This window comes from Dermacentor silvarum, chromosome 1 (genome assembly GCF_013339745.2).
Source record: "Dermacentor silvarum isolate Dsil-2018 chromosome 1, BIME_Dsil_1.4, whole genome shotgun sequence".
Lineage (NCBI taxonomy): Eukaryota > Metazoa > Arthropoda > Arachnida > Ixodida > Ixodidae > Dermacentor > Dermacentor silvarum.
The window spans coordinates 346,189,944-346,213,610 of NC_051154.1; the positions used below are offsets into that span (position 1 = coordinate 346,189,944).

Below are 23,667 nucleotides of genomic sequence, written 5' to 3' on the forward strand. Positions count from 1 at the left end.
TCGGTCCTGCAAAGCTGGGGTCGCCTGAAATGCTCTCTCTGTATCCAGGCAGCAGTAGGTGGCCGCTGGTGGTACTGCTGTACTGGCACGGTAGAAAGAGGGCGACGGACAGCGTCTGCGTAGCTATATGCACGTGGCTCGAAGCGCGGCTCAGGACACGGTTCAGGACACGGTTCAGGACACGGTTCAGGACACGGTTCAGGGAGTGGCTCAGGAGATGCAAATGCTTGCCGTATTGCTTGGCGGACAACTTCAGTGACCGAAGCAACAGTAAACTCCTTCGGTGTCGCAGTTTGCTTCGCAATCTCCTCGCGCACAATGTCTCTGATCAGTTGACGCAGCGAGGTCTCGTCGGTCACTGCCCGAACTGCGGCTCCTGCAGGTGCATCGTTAGTTAGGCGTTCGTATTGCCGGCTACGCTGCTGGAGCGCCCGCTCAATTGCTGTGGCTTCCTTAATAAATTCTTCCACTGTTGTAGGCGGGTTTCGCACGAGACCAGCGAATAGCTGTTCTTTGACGCCGCGCATGAGATGGTTCAGCTTCTTCGAATCAGGCATGTTGGGGTCCGCGCGGCGAAACAAACGAGACATGTCCTCGGCAAACATGGAGACACTTTCGTTGCGTTTCTGAATGCGCAACTCCAGAAGGCGTTGTGCATTATCTCGGTGATCAGTGCTTCCGAAGGTATCAATTAGCCGACGGCAAAATTCGTCCCACGTTGTCCAATGTGCCTCGCGGTTTTGAAACCACGTCCTTGCGCTACCGTCAAGAGCGAAGTACACATTGGAAAGCTTCTGGTCCGGACGCCACTGATTGACCCTAGCCACGCGTTCGTACTGGTCCAGCCAGTCTTCGGCGTCTTCATACGTGTCACCGCGGAAGCTTTTGGGGACTAGATTGTTCTGAACAGTCACCTGTGTTGTACTTGCAAGCGCCATTTCCCGAGTCGGTGCGGTCGCTGACAAACTTCCTTGCAAGAGACCGAATTCCGGGCACAGACCTTGCAGGCGGCGGCTTGCGCGGTGCACAGGTGTCTCGACGCGTGGATGATGTCTTGAAGGGCTGGATGCAGGGCTACTCGCAGGAGTCGTCCCAATCATTAGGCGAGGATGCGTACCCAGCACCTCCACCAGTGTCACGGCTCACTGGAGACAAGAGCGAAGAGCGGTATTTAATTGAAGCAAAGAGGACAAAGCGCTCAGTTCAAACTTATTCTCTAGCACCTCGCTTGCAAGCTCGAGGTCGTCGTCTTTGTCGTCAGCATGGTTGGGCACAGATAGCGTCGCGGCAATATTTTGACTCGGTCTAATTTTCATTCCGCTTTGCAATGGCTGGCTATCAGTGTGTGGCCATGCACTCACCCGCCAACATTAAAAAGGTGTGATCGGCTTGCTTCTCTACTATCCGAAGCGCGGCAGCGCATGGTAGCAGACGACAAAAGTGCACCGCCCACTGCGCTCACTGCGGCTGCGCGAAGCTTGTTGCAGCCACCGGCCGGTGGTGGCGCCGAGCAGACGCCACGCGCTCCAGTGTTCGCTTTAACAGTGGACCCCTCTGTACACATGGTAGCGAAGCTGCCATAGAAACCCATACTTCCTGCAATGGCGGCTTGTGGAGGCACGGCAGCGCCATCTACATTTCGCGCGGCCAACTTTTCGGCGGAAAAAAAATGGACGTTTTCCGCTCGAGGCTCGTTGCAACAAGTCGTCTACTGCGCCAGCTAACAACACATCGCACGCAGAGCCCACAACAATACAAATGAAGCGTAAGTGACAATATTCGTCACAACGCAACCTGAATGCACCCATCTGTATTTATAGCCCTCATTCTACAACGGCACGCAATGCACTGGTGAGCCTTGTGAGTTTTGCATGAATTCAGATCAATGGGTTCGCCCAAATCTTGAAGTACCACATGCGTTTGTCCTTTGTACCAACAAACATCTGTTATTTCGGTGTGAAGATAAAAGCAACATTACATTGAAATAATTGACAAGAACCTCACTTTAATCTCCACTAACACAGCACGCGTGCCATCTGTAGTTTTTGTCTGGTACGGAAGACATAGCTAAAACGTAATATGTATTGAAAAGGCAGTAAAATAAAAAGTCCGATCAAATCTTATGAAGTTAATACTATATATATATTGCCATTACTTGTTATGGCCACGTATAGAAGTTTGACGACATCATAGCGCTAAATACGGTAATACAATCTCGGCATATCTCAGCACGAACCACCACGAGCAAACTTCAGAAAGCCTGCACATTTTCGTACTCATGATTATTTATGGATGGAAGCAAACAGCATGTGACTTCACATTCTCCTATTCTAACGACATTGCCTGTACTTTTTCGAATGTTTTCATTGGTGACGTATTGGATGCACAATTTTCATCAACTAATGTTTTGCCCCGCGAGATGTAGTCGCGCTTCAATCGCATGACCATAATTGATAACGCTGGTCATTGGTTTGGAACCGCATTTCACCCTCGCCTTCGCGACCATGTGAATTGACCTTGTCAAAACCGCAATCTGATTATGAGCCACGCCGTGGCGCGCAAGCCCGCGTCTACGTGCCTTGGGGCACTTTCCCGCGTGACATAAATCAGCGTTACTGAGAATTTATCGGCGCCTTTACATCGGTAGTGAACGACCGAGCCCCAAAAATTTGGCGTACAGTATTTTTGTTACTAGGTAAACGGTGTCTGCTAAGAAATCAGTATGGAATAGTTATGGCCTAGGAACTAAGTATGGGTAGGTCGTCGATAAACTAGACATACAAAGAGCCTAAAAAATGTTCTCTACTTTCACATAGTTGGATGCCCACTTTATTGCAGCTTTGCCGTCCTACGATCAGTCTTTCTGTACTCTGAGAGACGGACACCATATGAGGTGCCCAGAACTTCCAATTATTCCCATTTAAGGACGCTAAATTTAACATATGGTGACCAAAAAGTTATATCAAAGCAACTAGAATTACGTGAACTCGATGAAAAAATGCGCTGGCGCACCTGAGTGTAAAAGGCAAAAAATTATTAGATCAAAAAGTAAGATATTGGATAGGTTGTCCTCCTTCACCTGTTTCCACTAAAGGAAAAGGCTCCGATAGCTGTTGTATTATTTTTTCAAGTTCCCTGACGGTCACCTGTGCATGAGGTGGAATGTAAAGTGAACAAACAGACATCTGTAAATGATAAATGTGGCGGCCAGGACTCGAAAGGATATTTAGTTTAGTTGCTCGAGTTTTAATGCCGTTTTGTACAACTATAACGACTTCTCCGGACAATCAGCTAGATTGTTCGCGGTATATTCGAACAACAGTGAAACCGCTCATAAACCGGATATTTTGGGTGCTTAGATTCCCTTCCTGTAACCAAAAGGCTACAGGCGAGAACTGGATGCCCTTTATGTGACCTAAATTGCGTATTAGACCTCTATAATTCCTGTGTATGACGAATGTAATGACGTCAGAATAAAATTGAGGCTGTTTACAAGTGAATATACGCTTAAAAATTATAAGCGGCTTATATATGTATTGAAAAAAAAATAGCAGTGGCTTAGCTCGGGTATGCCAGGATTTACGTAGCGTGAGCTAAGGTTCAGCTGGTTATTCTTAGCTTTCCTGGTTGTCTAGGATTAGCTTGATTATCATGCTTACTGCTGCTTCAATGACACACACACGGTATGCGAATTGACGTCATCGACTGCGTCTTGTTGTTGCTGCTGCTGAGATGGTCGGGCACGTCGCTCAGCCTCCTGGCGACGCCGCTTTGCTAGACGTAATTCCTCCCTTTGCTCCGGTGTCTCCGCAGCACGTTTAGCTTTCTTCTGTTCGTTCTTCCTACGCTCAACCGCTAATTGCCAGGCAACTACTTCGGGATCCGATGAGTTAAGCTTCTCCGCTCTTCTGCGCCGCTGAGCAGCAATTTCGCTCTCCTTCTCCATGGCTATCCCAACTTTAGAGAAGGGAAACTGTAGCTTCCACAGTGGTACGAAAATAAGAAGCGGCAGCGCATGGAACTCACTGGGGTACCCGACAGATGGCACTGCTCAAACAGGAAGCGGAAATTGTATTTTTTTGTGCAAAATCCAATATGGCTGTTTTTTACCGGTCGCGCACACTGGTACGCGCCGCGCTCGCCCGGCTGGCGTTGCGGCATGCCTTGCCGCTTAGCTTGTGCGTTCTAATTGCCAGGAGACCAAAGAGCCTCTACTGACGCCCATACAAACAAGCCACAAGTGAGTGAACAGGACGTACGACTTTATTGGTCGAAGACAAGCAGTGCACCTTCTCGTACAAGAGCAGCAATAAAACTTGCATGTAGAGATACGCTGAAACAATAAATGCGAGCTCGTAAACTGCTCACTTTCGTCATCGCACATGGCGGTCCGGTAACGTGCGACAACCAGCAGCGCAAGCAGATATTTGCATCGACAGTCACCGTTGAAGATTAGCAACTTGCATACCGAAGCTATCGGGTGACGCAGGCATCTGCTGCCGCACCCAACACAGCAACATGGACTACCGTGCGTTTTAGCATTACCTCCTTTCCAAGCTGCACGTTTATGTTTGTCTATCGGGGCCGCTAATATGTCACTGACACTCGGTGCCCCCTTTTCTCTCAATATGCACAAGTCATTTTCGTAGGCATCACCTTCGGCAGCCACTTTTGCGGGCCTTTCCACCCAGGTGGCTATCAACTTCATACGCTTCCGATCATGTAAGCACGTATGCCAAATTGCGGCTCAGGAAGCCCACAAGCACAATTTGCCCACGGCTGCAGCAGGAAAGGACGGAACGGGGAGCACCAATCACGGCACGGTGCGTATAAATTGGGAGTCTATGTCGCTGCGCAGACTGCAGGAGCAGGTGCTTACCTCGAGAGACTGCTTCCCAATGCAAATGACCAGGCCGTCACATCCAAGAAACGTAATACCGCGACCATAAACAAGTGAGATAACAGCAAAATGAGATTTCGCATTCAATCACCGCATAAGGGTCAGACAATACACTATACATTGGCTAAGATCCACGTGTTAACAGTGAGGAATGACGTACACGGGTCACTTAGGCGCATTCAGCAGTCCAACTACAGGCACAGTGCTTGTGCTTGCCTTCGTTGCACATGGTGGTCTGGTAACAAGCGACAACAAGAAACGCAAACCGATTAGGCAGCATATCCCACCTGTTTATACCGACAGTCATCGTTGAAGATAAGCAACTTGCATTGCGAAGCATTCGGCTCACGCAGGCATCTGCTGCCGCAGCCAACACAGCGACATCGACTACCCAGCATTTTAGCGTTAACTCCTTTCCAGCGTGCACGTTTCCTTTCTTTCGGGCGCCGCTAATATGTGGCTCACACTTGGTGCCCCACTTTGTCTCAATATGGACAAGTCGGTTTCTTAGGCATCACCTTCAGCAGCCACTTCTGTGGGCCTTTCCACCCATGTGGCTATCACCTTCATACAATTTCGGACCATGTAAACATGTATGCTGCTCTCTGTTGACGACAAATCACGGCCAACGAAGGCCACAAGCAAAATTTGCACACGGCTGCAGCAGGAAAGGACGGAATGGGGAGCACCAATCACGGTGCGTGTAAATTGGGAGTCTATGTCGCTGTACGGACTGCAGGAGCAGGTGCTTACCTCGAGAGACTGCTTCCCAATGCAACTTACCAGGCCCCGCAAATCCGAAAAACTTAACACAGCGACCACGACCAAGTTTCTGCAACCAGATTCTGCAATCAACCACTTCAGTGTAGCTTGCACAAAAACCCAGGCTATTGAGCAAGAAGAGCAGTTTTGAATGAGACCAAGAATTAAATATGGGAATAAGAAAGCTTGCATTCAGCAAGCCACTCTGCTCTGCAACCAGTGAAGGCCAATAACATTAAGAAATGTGAAATGCTACATAGCACACGGTGCAAAGCTTAATGCAAGACACATGCCGATGCCGTATCTGCTATTTCAGGAGAGGAATTTAATATGGCAACGTACAGTAGAGAATACTGCTACAAAGATGTTATGCTAATAGACAATGACGGGCCTTAAGTATGAGCAAAGAATCAGTTCCCCTTTATGTTTGGATAAGGAAGAAGAATGATATCTAGCAAGAATGGGGAATGAAAAAGCTTGCATTCATAGAAAAAATATATACTTGGTACAAATTGAATTTGATAAGGCCAGGAAGCTGATTAAGGAAGGGCAAACTGATGGAACTCTTTTGGCCAGCATCGTCCATGCTTGTTCAGAGGTTGCAGGTGCATCTGAACACGAAGAATTTCTTTTGTTGAGGTACCTGGATGACTCTGCCAATATGCGTGCTGGTGGAATGATGGCTGAGGCGCTTTTCAATCTTGATACAGTCATACGTAGACTTGGTATCTCATCCAAATACTTCTGGATCTGCTTCTTTGTTCGTGGTGTAAGAGCCTTGTGAGTTCGGCTCCAGCCCCTTCCTGTTGGTGTAGATATATTAGGGCTCCTGTGATGAGTGCCAAGATGTGCTTGGTGCAGACTCTGTTGGGGCAGAACAGTAACACATGAGATACAGCAGAGGTTACCCACTCGCGTAGTGATTTCTATGTTTTAATCCATTATGCTGCACCGTAAATATGAAGAAACATTCATATCAACTGCTACAAACAAATGGCAATGTATCTCAAGACTAGCAAGCCAATGCAGCGTATATCAAGCATATTTATTTCTGAACCCGGTGTTGTTTACCTTGTAGTAGCAGCAAAAGTCCACACGATGGCCTGGTTGTAGCAGGCAGTAGCTTCTCTTTAGTGTGTGTAGTGTGTTGCTTTACACTGTGCCGTCCTCTTTGCTTCATGTCTGGAAGAGAAATTTTGACTGCATCAAAATTTGAAAAAACACAATTTCACAATATGAAATGCAAAAAGCTGTGATATATATATATATATATATATATATATATATATATATATATATATATTGTAATGGTTTCTGACCGCACAACACATGTAAATGTACACTGTTTGTTCTAGGGAGCTTAAGCAGCATGTTAAATAACCAAATCTTGGTACTAATTAATTACATTAAGTAATTAAATTATGGGGTTTTACGTGCCAAAACCAGTTCTGATTATAAGGCACGCCGTAGTGGGGGACTCCGGAAATTTGGACCACCTGGGGTTCTTTAACGTGCATCTAAATCTAAGTACACGGGTGTTTTCGCATTTCGCCCCCACCGAAATGCGGCCGCCGTGGCCGGGATTCGATACTGTCCATAAAATTGATGTCTGCTTAACTACAATGCGTTTGAACACCTGAAGTATTATTAGGATCACAAACGAGAACATTTTTGCGCTCATTTATACACTAGAAGAGCTCACACTGCTGGTTCCACAAGCAAACGCATGAAATACATGAATTTCATGTATTACAACTGATGCATTCTTTTTCTGGATGACCGTGATGCACCGCTCCACTACTGCAAAAATAAATGCCCTAAGGTAAACCAAACTTAACAGCAAGAACACTTGGAACCAACAAGTACGAAATATGGGTTAATTATTATGCGTGCAATTGTTTAATACATTAAATTCAGTACTTTCACTTTAGTTTACCAAAGGTTTAATCGGTTTTGTGGACGAAAGAAGTTGCCGGCGGACTCGAAGAAAAAAAAACATTGATAAGGCTACTCGGTCGCCCAAGGCCACGGCTACAACGAGATGAGAAACGTGCTGCGCGTTCCGATATCGCTCTCTTTCTTTCGTGATTGTGTGTATGACGACGCTCTCGCAACTACAGTTTATTTCAGAAACGGCAACGTAGGGTCCCGACTACCCATATGTAATGCAGGATTTAGTTCGTTAACTTGTCTCCGCCTGTGAATTAACGAGACGAGTATTAAATAACGATTCAAGCAGCAATGTTAAACGACTCACCGGTATTGCCATCCTCAGTCGCAGCAGAATCCGGCTCCCGTTTCGATGCATACTTGTTCCGCATGGTTCACGATCAAAACCTAGCTTTCGGGCTTACACCTCAGCTCGCAAACACGTCACTTCGCCCGAAGTTAAACAACGCGAGGTGTCGAAGCGTAATAAAGTGGTTTTAGCACAAATAAGCAACCAGCATAAGTGCACCGACCAATGAATCCGTGCTTGCCGTGTCCCGAAAATACCGGTAAAAATTTTAAATCCAGGCGAGAGTTCACGTGGGAGGTCGATGATGATGAACGTTATTTTGCCTCTATAATGACAAAAAAACAATAGTGTTACTACTCAAAAGTAGAATGTATAATTAGGAATAATAAATATGTACTCTTTGTCATAAAATAACACTTCGATAAGCGTGGTAGTAAGTTTGTAGGTTGAAATTGCGTTTACTACGGCGCCTCTAGCGGGAGATGACGGAACTCACCGGGGCAATTTTTTTGAAAGCGCACTAGGCTTGGTTTAATAGCCGCGCCCGCGCGGTCGATTTTTTCGCCCTCTGTGGCCATTTGTTGAACTTGAGAGTGTGAGACACTAGCAAACGCCCCGCTATATGTATACCCCCACCGATACCTCTGCGCAAGCGCACAAAATGAGAGGCGCTATCAAGCGGCTCCGGCGCAGCGTCAGACTTGACTACTGCGCAATGGAGGCGCACAGCTGGGCACAAGCCGGCGCCAGTGCGTCTGCCGCGGCTATGATGTCACTTCTCTGGAATGCGCAGACCGGCGAGGCGCGCGCGGCGGCGGCTCCGGCGCGCCAGCTGTGCGCCGTGTGACGTCACTGCTCCTCATGCATGCGCAGCACGGCTTTCCAGGAGCCACGTGAAACTACTCAACCTCGGCCAGTGTAGCTCACGCTACAATAACCATGCAGCATTAAGAGCGGTAACCATTGAGGTTACCCGTCCTTAGTTTGGTGCAGTTACTGGGCGTTTATCCCGCGCTGACCTTTCGCCGACGTCGGTGATCACGGATCGACATCAGATGTGCCGGAGGACTAAGAATTAGGCACCGAGACGCCTTGGTGCGCTCTGCGAAACCAGCTAGTCCTTTGAAGACGATGGAGCATCACTCCACCAAAGCAAATTATGGGGTTTTACGTGCCAAAAGCACGATCTGATTATGAGGCACGCCGTAGTGGGGGACTCCGGAAATTTGGACCACCTGGGGTTCTTTAACGTGCACCTAAATCTAAGTACACGGGTGTTTTCGCCTTTCGCCGTCATCGAAATGCGGTCGCCGTGGCCGGGTCGAAAATATATTTCTTATAACTTATATGTTAGTCTGCGGGACATATGTGTCCCTATATGTACAGTCTGTTTCACACTTAGGAAAACTCGGAGCGCCTTGCAATGCGCTCCGAGTTTTCCCCAAAGTGTGAAACAGGCTGTACCTTAAAGAAACTGAACATTTACGTGCGTTTCTTCGCTGTATTCACCGTGAAACGCCACGTAACCATTTCTAGCTACAGTGGTGCAAAAGCGAACATCGCAAATGCTGCAGCAGATGTGCGGTTTTCAAGCTTCGTGTTGGCACAATTCGCGCAGTTCTTCCGAGCGACAGCTTTTAGAGCGATAGCTCTACTACTCCAGGTACAAACACAGAAAACCCCTGGTTCCATAAATCTGACCTGAAAGCTCAGCCAAGGTCAAACTAGGACTTAGCCTGCCACTACCGGCGGCTGCTGCGTGCGCTGCGTGGACGCCCATATCTTGAAAGGGATCTGCAATGTGGACAAAGTGCGCGGTCGCGCGGGCCTCATCTTCAAAGCGATCTGCGATGTGTACAAAGTATACCGAGTGCTGGTAGCTTCGTATGCGCTGTGCTTTCGATGCTTAGTTCGCGATGAAGCGAGACGCAGCATGAAGGTCAATTTGCTCGCTGCCGCTGCCGCGCCGAGCAGCGTCTATGTGTTGTCTTGGGGTGCAATTGTAGATGCGATGGTTGCTGACGGTGCCGAGCAGCTTCCCCAAAGCAAGCAAAACCGTGCTATCGCTCGATAACTTGGTTTAACCGCGTTCAACCACGGCAAACTTTTGTAATTTGGTGTTCGGGAGCATCTGGCCTTGTCGACGTTCTTACGTTCCGATATATCTGCCTTAAGACTTGTGCTCCACTCTCGGCTTGAAAATTTTCGAATAAGAGACCGTGCGATTGCTCGGCAGAACTCCACCGAGGTGAGAGCGGGCATAGTGGTGTCGAAAGCTTCACTCCAATGGTCCTTAATTCAGAGAACACTGGAAGGTAGCATTTTATTTTTGACATTCGGTTCACTTTATAGGTTATCTTTTTTTGATTTGGTCGGACGTGAAAGCTCATCACGAGGTTGACACCTAGAAAGGCCTTAATTTTTTGCGCCGACGTTATGAAGACGTTCCCGTTTTTCTCAGCATACGTAGTGTTATTTTCAAAGCATTTTTACCAAGTTGTGGAACTCCATAGCAACAAACAATACTATTTTAAGTTGTATAAGAGCCTTCGATTGTTTGCAGTCGGGAACGCACTTTATTTCCCAGTTTTGCACGGCGAGATTATCTGTGCATCACTAAGTTTTGCATGTCTTCCTCCATTCTATGACTTGACTGCACGCGTAGTTTTTAGGAGCAGAAATTGTGTGCCTTTTGGCTAACACACCTTGCCTCTCGTTTTTCCGGTGGTTTTGAATGTTTTGGCTTCTGCGAGTGTTCTATGTCGACTTCTACACCAACATTGTCTATATCTTATAAGAATTGAAAATCTTCTGCATCAAGCTCTAAAGCAGATTCGTCGTCGTTGTCATCAAATAAAATCTTATTTACCGTCGTCGGATGGGTGGTCACTGGCACTACAGTTGGCACAACTTGCTTTAATTCTACATGTATGTACGAAGCTTTGGCACTTGAAACGCCGTCTCTGGTTTGATGTATGCGACCTTACACTTATTTTCTCATAACCTGCATCAGGAGTGCCAGGTAGTACGATGGTGTCAAAGGTGTATTGCATGTTTTGTGGGGCGCTCTTCGTCATTTCGTAGGATTCTCATTCTTTGGACTTTGATAACTTTTGCTGCTTGAACGCATCGAGGAGTTCATTTTCACTCAAGAGTAGGTCTTCAGATAGTCCGCCCCTACTTGTGTGCGCTGTGCTCGAATTGTGACCGTGCACCGATACTGGTCAGATAGCTTTTGGACTTGTTTATGTTTGAGTTCAAGGTGGAGGTCTTTACTCCACATATTTGGGGCTTTGTAACCTATTTTGTTTCCGAGGCATTTCGCCAACAAGAATAGAGTGAGCTTACGCATTTGCCCATTCACTTCACTGCGTATAATTTGGCACTTTGCGAATGCTTCAAGGTTGCTTCTAAAGTGCGAACGCTTATACAGACAAGGACGTGTGGCCAGTCCATCGCGTACGTCTTGCGGTTGCTGCGACACACTTCAGCACCCGATATTGGAGTGTCTCGCTTTCAGTCCGCAGCGCATGCCCCTAATGATGGACTATCATTTCCTTGGCCTGCGGTGTAGGACACTCGACGAATGCTTGTACCCGAGCGGTTGTGCGTCTCGCCACTATCAGGCTCATCGCGCTTTCCTTACTTTCCTAAATTTAACTAACTTATGTTCACGTTTGTAACTCGCACACCATTTCTTCTATTAAACATTTTTTAGTAACGGGACCTGCAGTGACCAGCCCTACTGTGTGTGACCTGTACTGTGTGTTCTACTTTATTCTTTGAGATTTGTCATCCGTGCTCTTTCTTTTCTCTCCCCCACCCCTTCTTCCTATCTTCCATTTCTGTGTTTCTGTCTCCTCCTTTCTGATGAGCAGGCAAGCGTTGTGCCTCTTCTGGTGGCAGTAGCCAGCCTGCTCTTCGCTTTCTCTTTCCTGTCAAATGTGTTTTTGGAACAAATGATGATGATGATGATAATGATGATGATGATGATGATAATGATAATGATAATGATAATGATAATGATAATAATAATAATAATAATAATAATAGAAGACAACTGAGAACCCATAGCAACATTGTTTTTTTGCATCTTGTGTGATGAAGCTCGCTGCCGTATCTCTGTGTGTGCATTAGTCACTCTGTATCTTCATCTGTGCACCTGCTAATTCCAAACCACATCGCTGCCTCGTGTACGTGTTTTAAACTCTGTAATGTTTCTTCTTACCTTACTCTCCCTATTATTGTTACTATTATGTGAAAAAGAGTAGCCGTCATCACTATGGGGTGACTACATCTCTCTTTCGTTTTCATTTCAGTAAAAAAATAGAGAGGACAGGTTGTAAAAGAGGCAAGAGTCACCTGCATAAATATGAGCGCTATATTAAATTATACGATGGTAGGATGTTTGCCAGTAAGTCAAATCTAAAAGCATATGTCAAATCTAAAATGTCGAGTGAAAGTACTCCTTTAAAACAGGTGCACTGGGTATTGACAAACAAAGACTGCGGTGAAGCACATGGTGACCATTGTTCCTCATCTTAAGTTCAAGCACAAACCTAAGGTGTGTAACCTTCTCAGCGAGAGTACCACTCTCTTCAGTTTGGCCTTCGCCAGCAGCGACCAGATAATGCAGCTGTTATCTACACAGTGTAGGAATGCTTTTACGTCCCGATTCCTAGGCAATCATGTCTGTATAGTGGTTTAGTGTGGCGTGCCGTTAGCGGTTATCTTACGTTATCGCCGTCACGCATCGCTACCAAGGACTCTAGCAGGCAAAAAAACAACAACAAAAAAGCATGCATTCTGTGCAGGAAAATGGGCAAGTGGTTCACGAACTACCTGGTAAGAAGAGATCGGTCAATTGTCACTTTACTAAATAAATAACTAAACAAATGATAGCGTACGTGTTCCGCTAAATATGAGAAAAATCTGGTGTTTCACATGCCAAAATCATGATCTGATTACGAGACATGCCGTAGTGGGGGACTGCGGAATAATTTTGACCACCAGGGGATATTTACCGTGCCCCCAATGCACCGGACGCCGGTGTTTTTGCATTTCGCCCCCATCGAAATGCGCCCGCCGCGGCCGGGATTTGATCGCGCGAACTCGTGCTTAGCAGCCTAACACCATAGCCACTAAGCAATCACGGCGGGTAAAATATTAAAAACGTGCAGCGCGCAACTTTCACCCCGAATAAGTTATTTTGCTGTATTGCAGACATTTAGATAATGGGAAGCTCATAAAACAGTCGAACGGTTAAAATTAACGAACCACTTTCTTATATTATTTTATTAAAACTAGCTTCATAAGAGGAAGCAGCCTTACCTCGGTACCAACGTCGATTTCCCTATTCAAGTAAATGTATTTTAGATGTTTTTTAAAACGGCTGGAAAAAACGAGGACACACGAACTAAACACACGACGCCACAAGCGCGTTTCTTTGTGTGTTTCTTTCGTGTGTCCTTGTTTTTTTCGCGCAGTTTTAAAAAACCTCTAAAAGCTATGAACCAACTAGCCCGCCCGGACGTCCTACTCAAGTAAATGTGATACGCCGAAATTCGTCGATTAGACAACTACTCGACCGATTCGAATGAAATTTGTTGAACTTGGGAAAGAAAGTTAAATTCTAGCGACTCTTTAAGCAGCAACATCTCGACTTAGGACTTGCAATTTTTTGTACAATAATTTGCAAAAAGTGGTAAGCTAAAAAAAGTTGAACGATGAAGTTTACAAATCCGGAACTCTGCACGAAAAACTGTTATCGCAATTGTGTAAACCGGATTTGTTAGAGCAGCTAAGGCGGACAAATTTGTTTGATAAAATTACAGCCTATAGATATGTGAAATTGTTAGAACATTTAATTACGAGGGTTTCGCAAAAGTCCTACACACAAACTAACGGTATATTTCAGAGTGGTGTATAATGCATCCATTTTGTCTCTTCTAGATGTGTTATTAGGCTCGATTTACAGAATTGTGAGTTTTATTACTTTGCAAATTTGTACAGCCTGATGCTTGAGTTTTTTCTTCAAATGTGATATTTTCAACAATCTTTATTAAAACATTGCCAGTCTAAATCAAAACTCCGTTTCCTGCGGTCACTAGAGTTTGGCTTTTCCGTGCAAATCACCAAACCTAATCAAAGTCGGTGCAGTGGTTGTCGGGAAAAACGATTCCTCTGTCCCCGTGTATTTAGATAGGAGTCCGCGAGCCCAAACTTCTTCTTAAGTGCATGCATTCAACCAAGCTAGAGCGATAGCTGACGGTCCTGAATACGTCAGTGTGCGTTCTGTGATCCGAGATGACAAAGCCACAAAGAAAATCGGAGAGCACATCGTTTTCGGTACTGCAGCGAACGAGTTATAAGGGCTCGAAAACGTTAACAAAGACGCATAAGCGCAAAGAACTCTGAAGAACCAAATGTCGCAGTTTGCTGGAAATTGGAAGCCGTGTGTGCGTGCGTGCTTGCGTGGAAAAGGGGCGATAAAGGTGATCCGCGGGCAAAGTTACAAGCATGAGAATAAATTAGGTGCTTTGTGTGAAATTGTGTTAGTTTCACTGGCCCTTGTCCGGTTCCTTTTTTATTTTTTTAGGTGCTGCGCAAGGTCTACTATAGATGTAGCCTGTAGAAACATTGTATCATAAGTAAATGCCGACAACAACGTGCTTGCGGGAACTAGAAGTGTTAGAGCGAACGAAAGAGCCAATACATAATGTCAGCAGTATACTAATTGTGCTGCTACTCGAGATCTGTCAGTTGTCCAAAACGCTTGCCACATAATAAAGTGCATGGAGTTGACAACTGGTGCGGATGTGTATGTGCTTAGATGAATACGCCGGTGAGATCACAAAGTGCGTATCTGTAAATGTTTAATACAACTGATACCGCAAGAAACAGCCTATGCAAGACGTACTGCACATAATATTGTGCGAGCTATTGCGTAACTGTTTCGTATTACGAGTGAAACTGAAAAATCTTTACTGACATCTTTTTCATGGAGTCTGGAGATGTCTAACAGAGACGACTATATGGGTGCTGACGTCATATTCCCAGTTTGCGGAAGCTGAGCTCGGTCGTCCTTCCAACTTGACTTGATCGCGGAGATTATACAATGCAGTAAGAACGACCGAAGCAAAGTTTATCACAAGACGTTCACCAGCCATTCGCAACATTTATTTCAATTGTGTTTCAATCGCTGCCATATTTGTAGCTCTCGTAAACTCAGCGCCCCGCTGTGAACAGCTACTGTCCTCACCTTCCATCGATGCAGCGCACGGCTCGTGTCTGGGCGTCGTAGAAGAGGGCGAAGCAGTCGCCTCCGATGCCCGTCGCGTACGGCTTGAGCACCTGGAGCGCGGCCGCTGCTGCCACCGCCGCATCCGCCGCATTTCCACCACGCTTCAGCACCTCTGCGGCGAGAAGCACCGCAATGCATCGCATTGATCTCACTTTACGCTCCCGAGGCGGCGCTTCTTGGTCGTCGATACTAGTTGAAATAATTACCAAGGTTGAAGACTGGGCGTGTTGGTATAGCATACTAGAGGTTGGATTGCGCAACATTTTGACGAGACACGCAAGTGCTCTGTGGTGTGTGTTTCTTTTGTGTGTGTCTCGTCAAAATGTTGTGCAATCCAACCTATAGTATGAAATAATTAAGCGCTTCCTTCTTTACCGCCATAATTACCGACGCCACGAAACAGGCATGGGTGTACAGGGTGTCCCGACTATCAGGCACCAATATTTAAAGATATGCGAATGCCGCGTAGTTGGACGGTGTCAATGTTTGCCGTCGCTTGGAGTACATATGTTTTGCACTCCGCCTAATTGCATAATTAGTCTTAAATAACTATTAAACTTCTCAAATATAATTAGATGAAAGATGTAAATGATAAAATTGTAGAGCAACATATGAAATTCCCGATACAGCTTGTTGTTGCTCAATACGTGCTACATAAACGTTTTTCCGAGCGTCAAGGAAGCCCGCGACTACACGCAAAGTGTCTCGAGCTGCCAGTCGCTCGGCAATTCTGCGTGTATTCGCAGGCTTCCTTCACGCTCGAAAAAAGCACTTTTATGTAGCACGTATTGAGCAACAGAGAGCTGCATCGGGAGTTTTTCATGTTGCTCTGCAATCTTCTCATTGACACTTTTCATGTAGTTATAATATTTGAAAAGGTTAATAAACAACGAAGACTGTAATTAGGCGTTATTCAAAAAATACGAGTATCTCCAAGTGACGGCAAACAACATTTCCTTCACTCTGTTCAGCTACGTGGCATTCGCGTATTTTGAAATCTTGCCGCATGATAGTTGACAGTTAACTGGGACACCCGGTATAGCGAAGCGCTACCGCGCACCGTCCCCCCCCCCCCCCCCCTCGCCTTTTCCGATAGGTAATCCGTGATGCGTTTTGCGAGGGACGTGCGCGGAGCGCATCGGCTAGCACACGCGAAAGCTAGGCGGCTGGGTTGATAAAACAGTGGGCAGTACTCGATGCATCAACTAGTAACAAGCTTTACACGACAGTGAACACGGGAGTGCGGGTTGTGCGGTGCATCACTCTGGCGAGCAGCTAACGCACTCCTGTAGTTTGTCAATTTAGCGGATGCACTCCCTTATCGCACTCGCGCGTTGTCTGCGACAGTCTACAGCCAGATCGTAACCAATCTGCATGCGCATGACACCGTATACTCAGTTCCAGACTTCGTGCGTCCGCTAAACCTATTCAAAGTGCGAGAGTTCACTAGCCGCTTGTCAGAGTGCTCTGCATGTACCATGCAGCAGGCGCTCCCGGGTTCGCTATCATAAAGCTTGCGACTGTACACATATACGTGATGTGTTACAAATGTGCAAACAGTAGACGAGGGGCCAGAATCGGAATATGGCAGAAACGAGCGCTGGGAAAGCGTTTACTCAAGAGAATGTTTTTACACGTAAACAAAGAAAATATATAGAAAGGAACTCGCACGATGCACACAATTCGCGTCGATTGAGACGCAATCGGCTCCAAGTGGCACCACCAACGGCGCTCTATCAGTAGAAGCAACAGACGTCAGTTCAGGTATTCCAGGAGCCCTAGAAACAGAAGCGCTGTGGTTTCGAATGGCGCTTCACTATACGAATGCGGCAGCCTCACTGCATATGCGCTGCTGCTTCGCCCACCTTCGCTGAATACTGACCACTGACCAGTTGCCCCGTATGTGACACGAAAGGAAGCGAGCCTAGAGGCGTCCCAACGGCGCAGCGGCTCGAGCGGTGCGAGGCTTTAACGCAGTGACTAACGCCACATATGCACTCCGACGCACGCTCAGTCAGGTTCACTCATGCAAAGACTCGCAAGGACTTAAACTTTCCCGGATCCGTGGTCTCAGGTTCGGGTACGAATATCTCTCAAGTCTCTCGCGATCGATTCCGGCGACCTATGGTACAGAGATCTGGCACAATTACTTCGGTATATGCATCGTCAACACACTATATGTGTAGCATCGAGTCTAGGCTCAGTTCACGCCTGCCACAGCAAGACGGGCTCAAGGAACGCTTGGAGTGCGCTTACCGATGGCCGCGGCAGTGGCAAGCGGGTCGTCGGTGCTGGCTCCGCCGCCCAGCGACAGCACGGGCGACCGACGCGACGTGTACGGCCCCACCATACTGCTGTGAGCGAGACCCTGCTTGCGCGTCGGCTGTGTCGAGACTCCTGCCTTCGCGAAAAGCACTTGGAAGGAATCCGGCCCCTGGCTCCTGTTTTGCTGCTCGCGTCGATAAAGGATGCGATAAGCTCTGAGCAAGAAGCAAAAACATAAGAGGTAGAAAAAAAAAGAAAGCCCAGGCATGATAACGGACAACTGCCTTTGATTTAATTTTCTTTAGGAATCCTCTTTATCGTACAAGGGCAGCAACAGACGTATGTGCGTTGAGAATAAAGAAGGAAACAAAAATAATAAAAAAAGACGTGTGCGCGTCTCGTTATCGCCGCTGCTTCTAAATCGGGGTGCTGTGAAATAAAAAAAAAACGGGTGTCAAGTGTTGCAAAAGTCATGACTGCGGAATTTGATGCCGCTTGCCTTACTCGTGAAGTGTACAGCTAACTACAGTTCCATGAAAATTCTGTTGACAAATGTAGGAGTGCGTTCTGTCGACAAAGCTTTGCCGCAGTGAAGGCTGCAGCTGGAACGTCCCCGTATTGAATGGCAGCACCCGAGGTTGGCGGCTTCCCCCAGTAGGGCGAAAAGTGAGCTGCTTCTAGAAAAAAAAATTTAAACTGAAATCATTCACACTTGTGTGGAATAGCTTTATACGAATCGACGAGCGCAAGTGGCACAGTTGTTTAAGATAATTACATATTAGGCGCAAGGCAAGAATATAGCGGTAAAGTGAAAAGTCCGAGGTAGCCAACGGGTGCCTATAGGGTTGCCAACCATCCCGAATTGAGCGAGACAGTTCCGACTTTTGAATAAATGTCCCTTGTCCTCAGTTGACCAAGTCGGGATGGTAAAATGTTTTGACTTTCGCTGTTTTTCAGTAATGCAGCTTTCCCTGTTATAGTGCCTGACAACGCGTTTGCACATTCTTCTGTTGTGGCTTCGGCTGCATTGTCACAGACATAAAGGCAGTTTCGTTTTGCCGTAGCTCTAGTTATGTAGTAGGCTCTTACCTTTCGCAGTACCTCTATCTACATGTATTGGTAGTCGTGTTACCTGTACAACTACAGCATCTTTGATGTTGTACATCGTGACATGGCAAAACTAAACAAATTTGTGCTACTTTGCTGCACGTACAGACTGGCGGCTCCTGGCACTGACAAAGTGCTAACCACCCCACTGTCTCCGCCTTTCCCTCCCCCCCCCCCCACCTGTTATGTCCCGACTTCGTGCACTCGAGTGTTGGCAATCCTATCATTGGTGTAAACACTGTCGACTTGTGTACCAGTATGTCTGAATAAAAGTGGATGCTCTTTCCTAAGGGCCGCAGTGTAGGTGAATGTGTCTTTCCCATGAAAACAGCACTGTTCTACAGTCTGCAGAAAATTAAACTTCGTCTCCCTGCCATTCACACTCTTCTTCTACCCGTGAATGTTTTCACAAATCAGTCAATAAATAAATAAATAAATAAATAAATAAATAAATAAATAAATAAATAAATAAATAAATAAATAAATAAATAAATAGTTTACCTGCCCAGGTACGCGACTAAAGTCTGAGTGCTGGTGCATGAGCACAGTGAAAAAAACTTTACAAGAAATAACGTACAAGACACTGCAAGTAAAAAGAAAAAGCAGGGAAAAGATAAACAAAATCAGGTAACAAATGGGCTTAATACACGAAAACAAACACATTAAATGAAAAAAAGACACTTATTAAAAGGGGCAGTTTACTTTCAACAAAACGCTAGGTAAGTTCTCAACAAAAAGGAGGAAAAAAAGAACAATGTGGGAAAGTTGCTATGATGCAACAATGTAAAGCTCGGAATTAAACAATGACGGCAATTTATGAAAAATATCAAGATGCAGAAAATGAGTGCTATGAAGACTTTGTATTTTATGCACAGTTGATGGTTGACGATGACAGGAAGTAACATGAAAAGGTACATGCTTCCTGGTGATCTGACGCAGAATTCGAAGCATGATACAGCCTAGTAGTTCGGGGCATGATTGAATACCATGAAGGAGTTTCAACAGAAACAGGTCAGCACGATTACGTCGGTAACGAAATGATGCGACGATAACCTAAGAGTGTTAGAACTTCGTCTGCACCTGTTTTATGATGTCGCTGTTGGATATAGAAGTGTCATTCCGGACCACCAATGGGTATTCAAGTTGAGGAAGACCGATTGTTGTGTACAAACACAGGAAAGATGTTGGAGAAATGAATTGTCTTGATAGTTTGCGGCTATCTGCCGACTGAGTCGAGAGAGCGGAGACCCCGCACTGCAAAGCGTTTAGTATGAGCAGAAAAGTGTAAGGTTGAATCCAGGGGTACCAAAAGATTATTGATTTTAAAGACCTTAAGCAAGGGTACAGAATCAACAGAATAAGTAAACTGATTACTTGCTATTCTGCGAGTGAAAGTCATAGCTTAAACCTAAGTAGAATTCAAGGAAAGCAGGTCGGAGTGCAGGATACGACAGTCAGCAACAGTGGGAACTTCCTTTAAAATCTTGATGTCACTGGAATATAGAAAGAAATAGGAATTGCGAATAGCAGTAGAAATGTAAATAACGAAAATTTTTAAAGAACGGAGTAGTTCTAACATGCAGGGACTCCGCTAGTTGCCTTGTACAAAGAAGTTTGGCCATTGACGTTAACTTAACATAATCTATCATGAAGACAGCTGTACAAGTGATCGACAATTGAACAGTGAACATCAAGCTGTCTAATAATAGTAACAATAATATAACCAATCAAATGTTTGTGACAGTGCCAAGGAACAGCTATGGCGCCTTCGTACTGGTGCACTTAAAAAGTAAAACGCGAGACAAAATGGACAAAAAAGATATATGTGGTAAACAAAACAATGCGAGATGGAGAAACAAATAGGGAGTTCCGCCCCAAACTACAGAAACATACTCTAGCAGCGGAAAGCACACAGTAGAACACTATTTCAGAAAGGCAACAGGGGAGTGGAAGCCACACAATATACGACAAACAAAAGCAAGAACACAAAGGTTACGTTTTTTTGCATACTTGGCATGTGAAGAGAAGCTTAGCGTTTTCTCTAAGTACACACCAAGGTGTTTCATTTCGTCTACCCTAGGCAGTCGAGCATCCCGAAGGGTGTATAGAAATTGCACATGATCTGTTTTCCGGGCATAAGTTAACAACATAGTTTTCGAAGCATTTAAGAGTAGCTTATTGCTTCTGCGTCAGTTTCAGAGTGGTAAAATGTCTTTTTGAAGGTCAATGCAGTCCTGAACACTGTTGTCTTGAAAAGTCTTGAAAAGCTTTAAGTCGTCAGCATATCGAAGGAATTAAAAATGTCGAATTGCTGACAAAATTCCATTTGTGAACTGTAGGGAGAGAAGAGGGCCAAGAATAGATCCTTGATGAACTGTGCTAGTGATCTATTGCTTAGGCAATTTGATAGCAGGGCAGTGATGAAAGAAGGTATGTCCACCTGCGTGAGCTTTGTAATAAGGATATCATGGCAAACTACATCAAACGCTTTAGTTAGGCCAAAGTAAAGGGCGTCTAATTGCCCTTACTATGTACCACACTGGAAGCATGGGTCATATATGTGGCCAAGTTCGTTGTTGTGGAGCGCCCCGCTACAAAGCTACGCTGGTCATCTATTAAAATGTTATGAGTACTAACAGAAAGCAACGAATGCAACACAAACACTTTTAACGCAGCGCAGAGAATATATAGATATAGGCCAGTAGTTAGTAACTGCACTTTTAGCACTCGATTTGTGTACGGGCACTACCGTGCAACCTTCCAATCGCTAGGAAACGTACTAGACTTTAGGTAACTTTTGAAGATGCTTGCGAGAACAGAGACAAGTATGCTTCCGTACGTCTAAAGCAGTGCGGGATGGGTGCCTAAGGCAAAAAAAAAATAAAAAATCCTCGCGTACCACGCTTTGGGTGCAAGTTAAAGAACCCCATGTTAGTAAAAATTAATTTGATCGAGCCCTTCGCTGCGGCGTTCTCCATAACCCACTGTGTAATTTTGTGAGGTTAAATCACACAATTCTTTTTCTAAAAAAAATTAAAAACGCCACGGCGGTCACCTGCTTAGAGAGCAGGAAAGGGAAAAGAGAACAGCACAGCACAACATATAACATGCAGAGATAGAGTAGCATAAACACTACAGACGTGAGCCGAGTCTCGTAGATGAAAATAATTCCAGAACAGCTTCGCGGGCCTCGATCGTGTCAACTTGAGGTTCGACATTCCGGAAAAAGAAGTGAGCGGCCGAAGACCACGAACGACCAATCTGCGGAAATGTGCGTCGCAGCACACAGCGAACACTGCTGGGAATTGCGAAAGCATGGCGGCTCGATGGAAACGTGCAGCTGGGTGCATCGACATGCCGCGGTAAAAGCGAGCGATTGAGCGTTTGAGCGCAGCAACCACAGGTCGCCGTGGTGGCTCGGTGCACGCCCGTGTCGGTGCAGCTGGTGCGCAACAATGCAGCCGGTAGCATGTGTAAGTAACCTAGATGAGCCCACGCAAGATATCAGAGCACAAAGCAAGAAACGCACACACCTAATGGTGCTAACCTGGGTCACAGATACTACCGGTGGCGGATGCCTAATCTCGCAACCGCTATTACAGGTGCACAATTTCGATGTCTTTGTGCACTCCTAAAATGGAGGTGCAATTGTCACCTATACACAATGCAACTTCTATAGCAGAGGTGCAGATATTTTTGTGAAGGTTACGAAATAACTACTGTATCTGAGGTTAGCCAGAAACCTCTGGTAGCGTACCGTTTAGGAAAAGTGCACGCTATGTTTTCGGTGTGCTTCTATTTCGAGTTATCATAGAAACTTATGCAGTGAAAGTATACAGTCTTATTTACGGTAATCTCCAATCAACGATTTGTGGTCATATAACCCTCATGCATGTCCATCTTCTAACGCTGCACCTCTGTCACATGCGCAGACATCTAATGCTACTTCTGAACAATCAGTGAGAGAGACAGAGGAAGAAAGGGAAAAAAAAGACAAGGAGGTTAGACAGTGTAAATACCGGCTGCCTACCCTGTGCTGGGGAAAGGGGTAAAGGGAATAAAAGGTGATAGAGGAAAAAAATTGAAGTAAGAAAAATTCGCACAATAACGCGACCCTACGCGCTGCAACGTTCAAAGTCGGTCGCACAATTCACAAGCCCTTAAGAACTTTAGCAGAGCCCTTAAGGCCTTGAGTGCCGAAACCCGTCTGGACTAGTGTCCTAAAACGTTTTCCTCTGTGAAGGGGCGGTCGTCCAGTTCTTTTCTTTTCTTGCCACATTTTACGCTGCTACAATCACTGAAGTGACAGCGGAAAAGCATCGCGTCCTATCTCTGTGCTTTACATTCGTAGCATCATGAAGAAGCGTGACGCTTTCGAAGGTCTTATCTATTCATGTGAAGCCGATGTGATCCCTGTAACCGAGACATGGTTCAATTCCAATGTTCGCGACAGTGAATTTTTTACTATTTCCAAGTCTTTGCAAGTTCATCGCTGTGATCGAGATGGAAGACAGGGCAGGGCGGTGGAACTTCGCTTGTTATTTCAAAACGTTTCAAGTCTTTCCTGATTAACCTGACGTCTACGTTGGAAGTGATATGGTGTGGGGTGGTTGCTAACATTAAGACGCATGTCTTTGGTGTCTGTTACTGTCCCCCGGATACAGACATTAGCTTTGTTCACGAGTTTCACGATAACATTAATGTAATTTTAATGCGGTACTCATCAGCGTCAATAACTATTCTAGGGGATTCTAATTATCCTTTCATAGCGTGGACATCATCATTACCACAAGTCGTGCCATTTTCTTCTAACAGCCAATGCTTCCTTGATAACTGCAACCTTTTTAGTTTAACGCAAATGGTGACTATTCCCACTCGTGTTACCAGTACTTGATCGCACATTCTTGACTTCATCCTGACATCAATGTCCGAAATTATTCATTCACTATTTTCATTTCCTGGTCTTAGTGATCACTGCATGTTCCACTTTTGAATAAACAGCAGCACGCCTGCTGCTACTAAGGAAGGCAAGGTAATCTACGACTACAATGCCGCAAACTTCGAAGCAATTAATCACAAACTGTCTCTCTT

The 23,667-nt window shown here is 45.7% G+C and overlaps 1 protein-coding gene across 1 annotated transcript in view; it reads right to left on the reverse strand.

Annotated features, from left to right (window-relative positions):
• LOC119437392 (glutathione hydrolase-like YwrD proenzyme) overlaps positions 1-17,631 on the reverse strand; it is a 42,464-nt gene extending 24,833 nt beyond the window's left edge. The window contains 2 exon segments of the mRNA XM_037704420.2: positions 15,163-15,316; positions 17,461-17,631. Coding sequence (XP_037560348.2) covers positions 15,163-15,316; positions 17,461-17,554 — 248 coding nt within the window. The 5' untranslated portion in view covers positions 17,555-17,631.
• Positions 17,632-23,667: the final 6,036 nt, after the last annotated feature.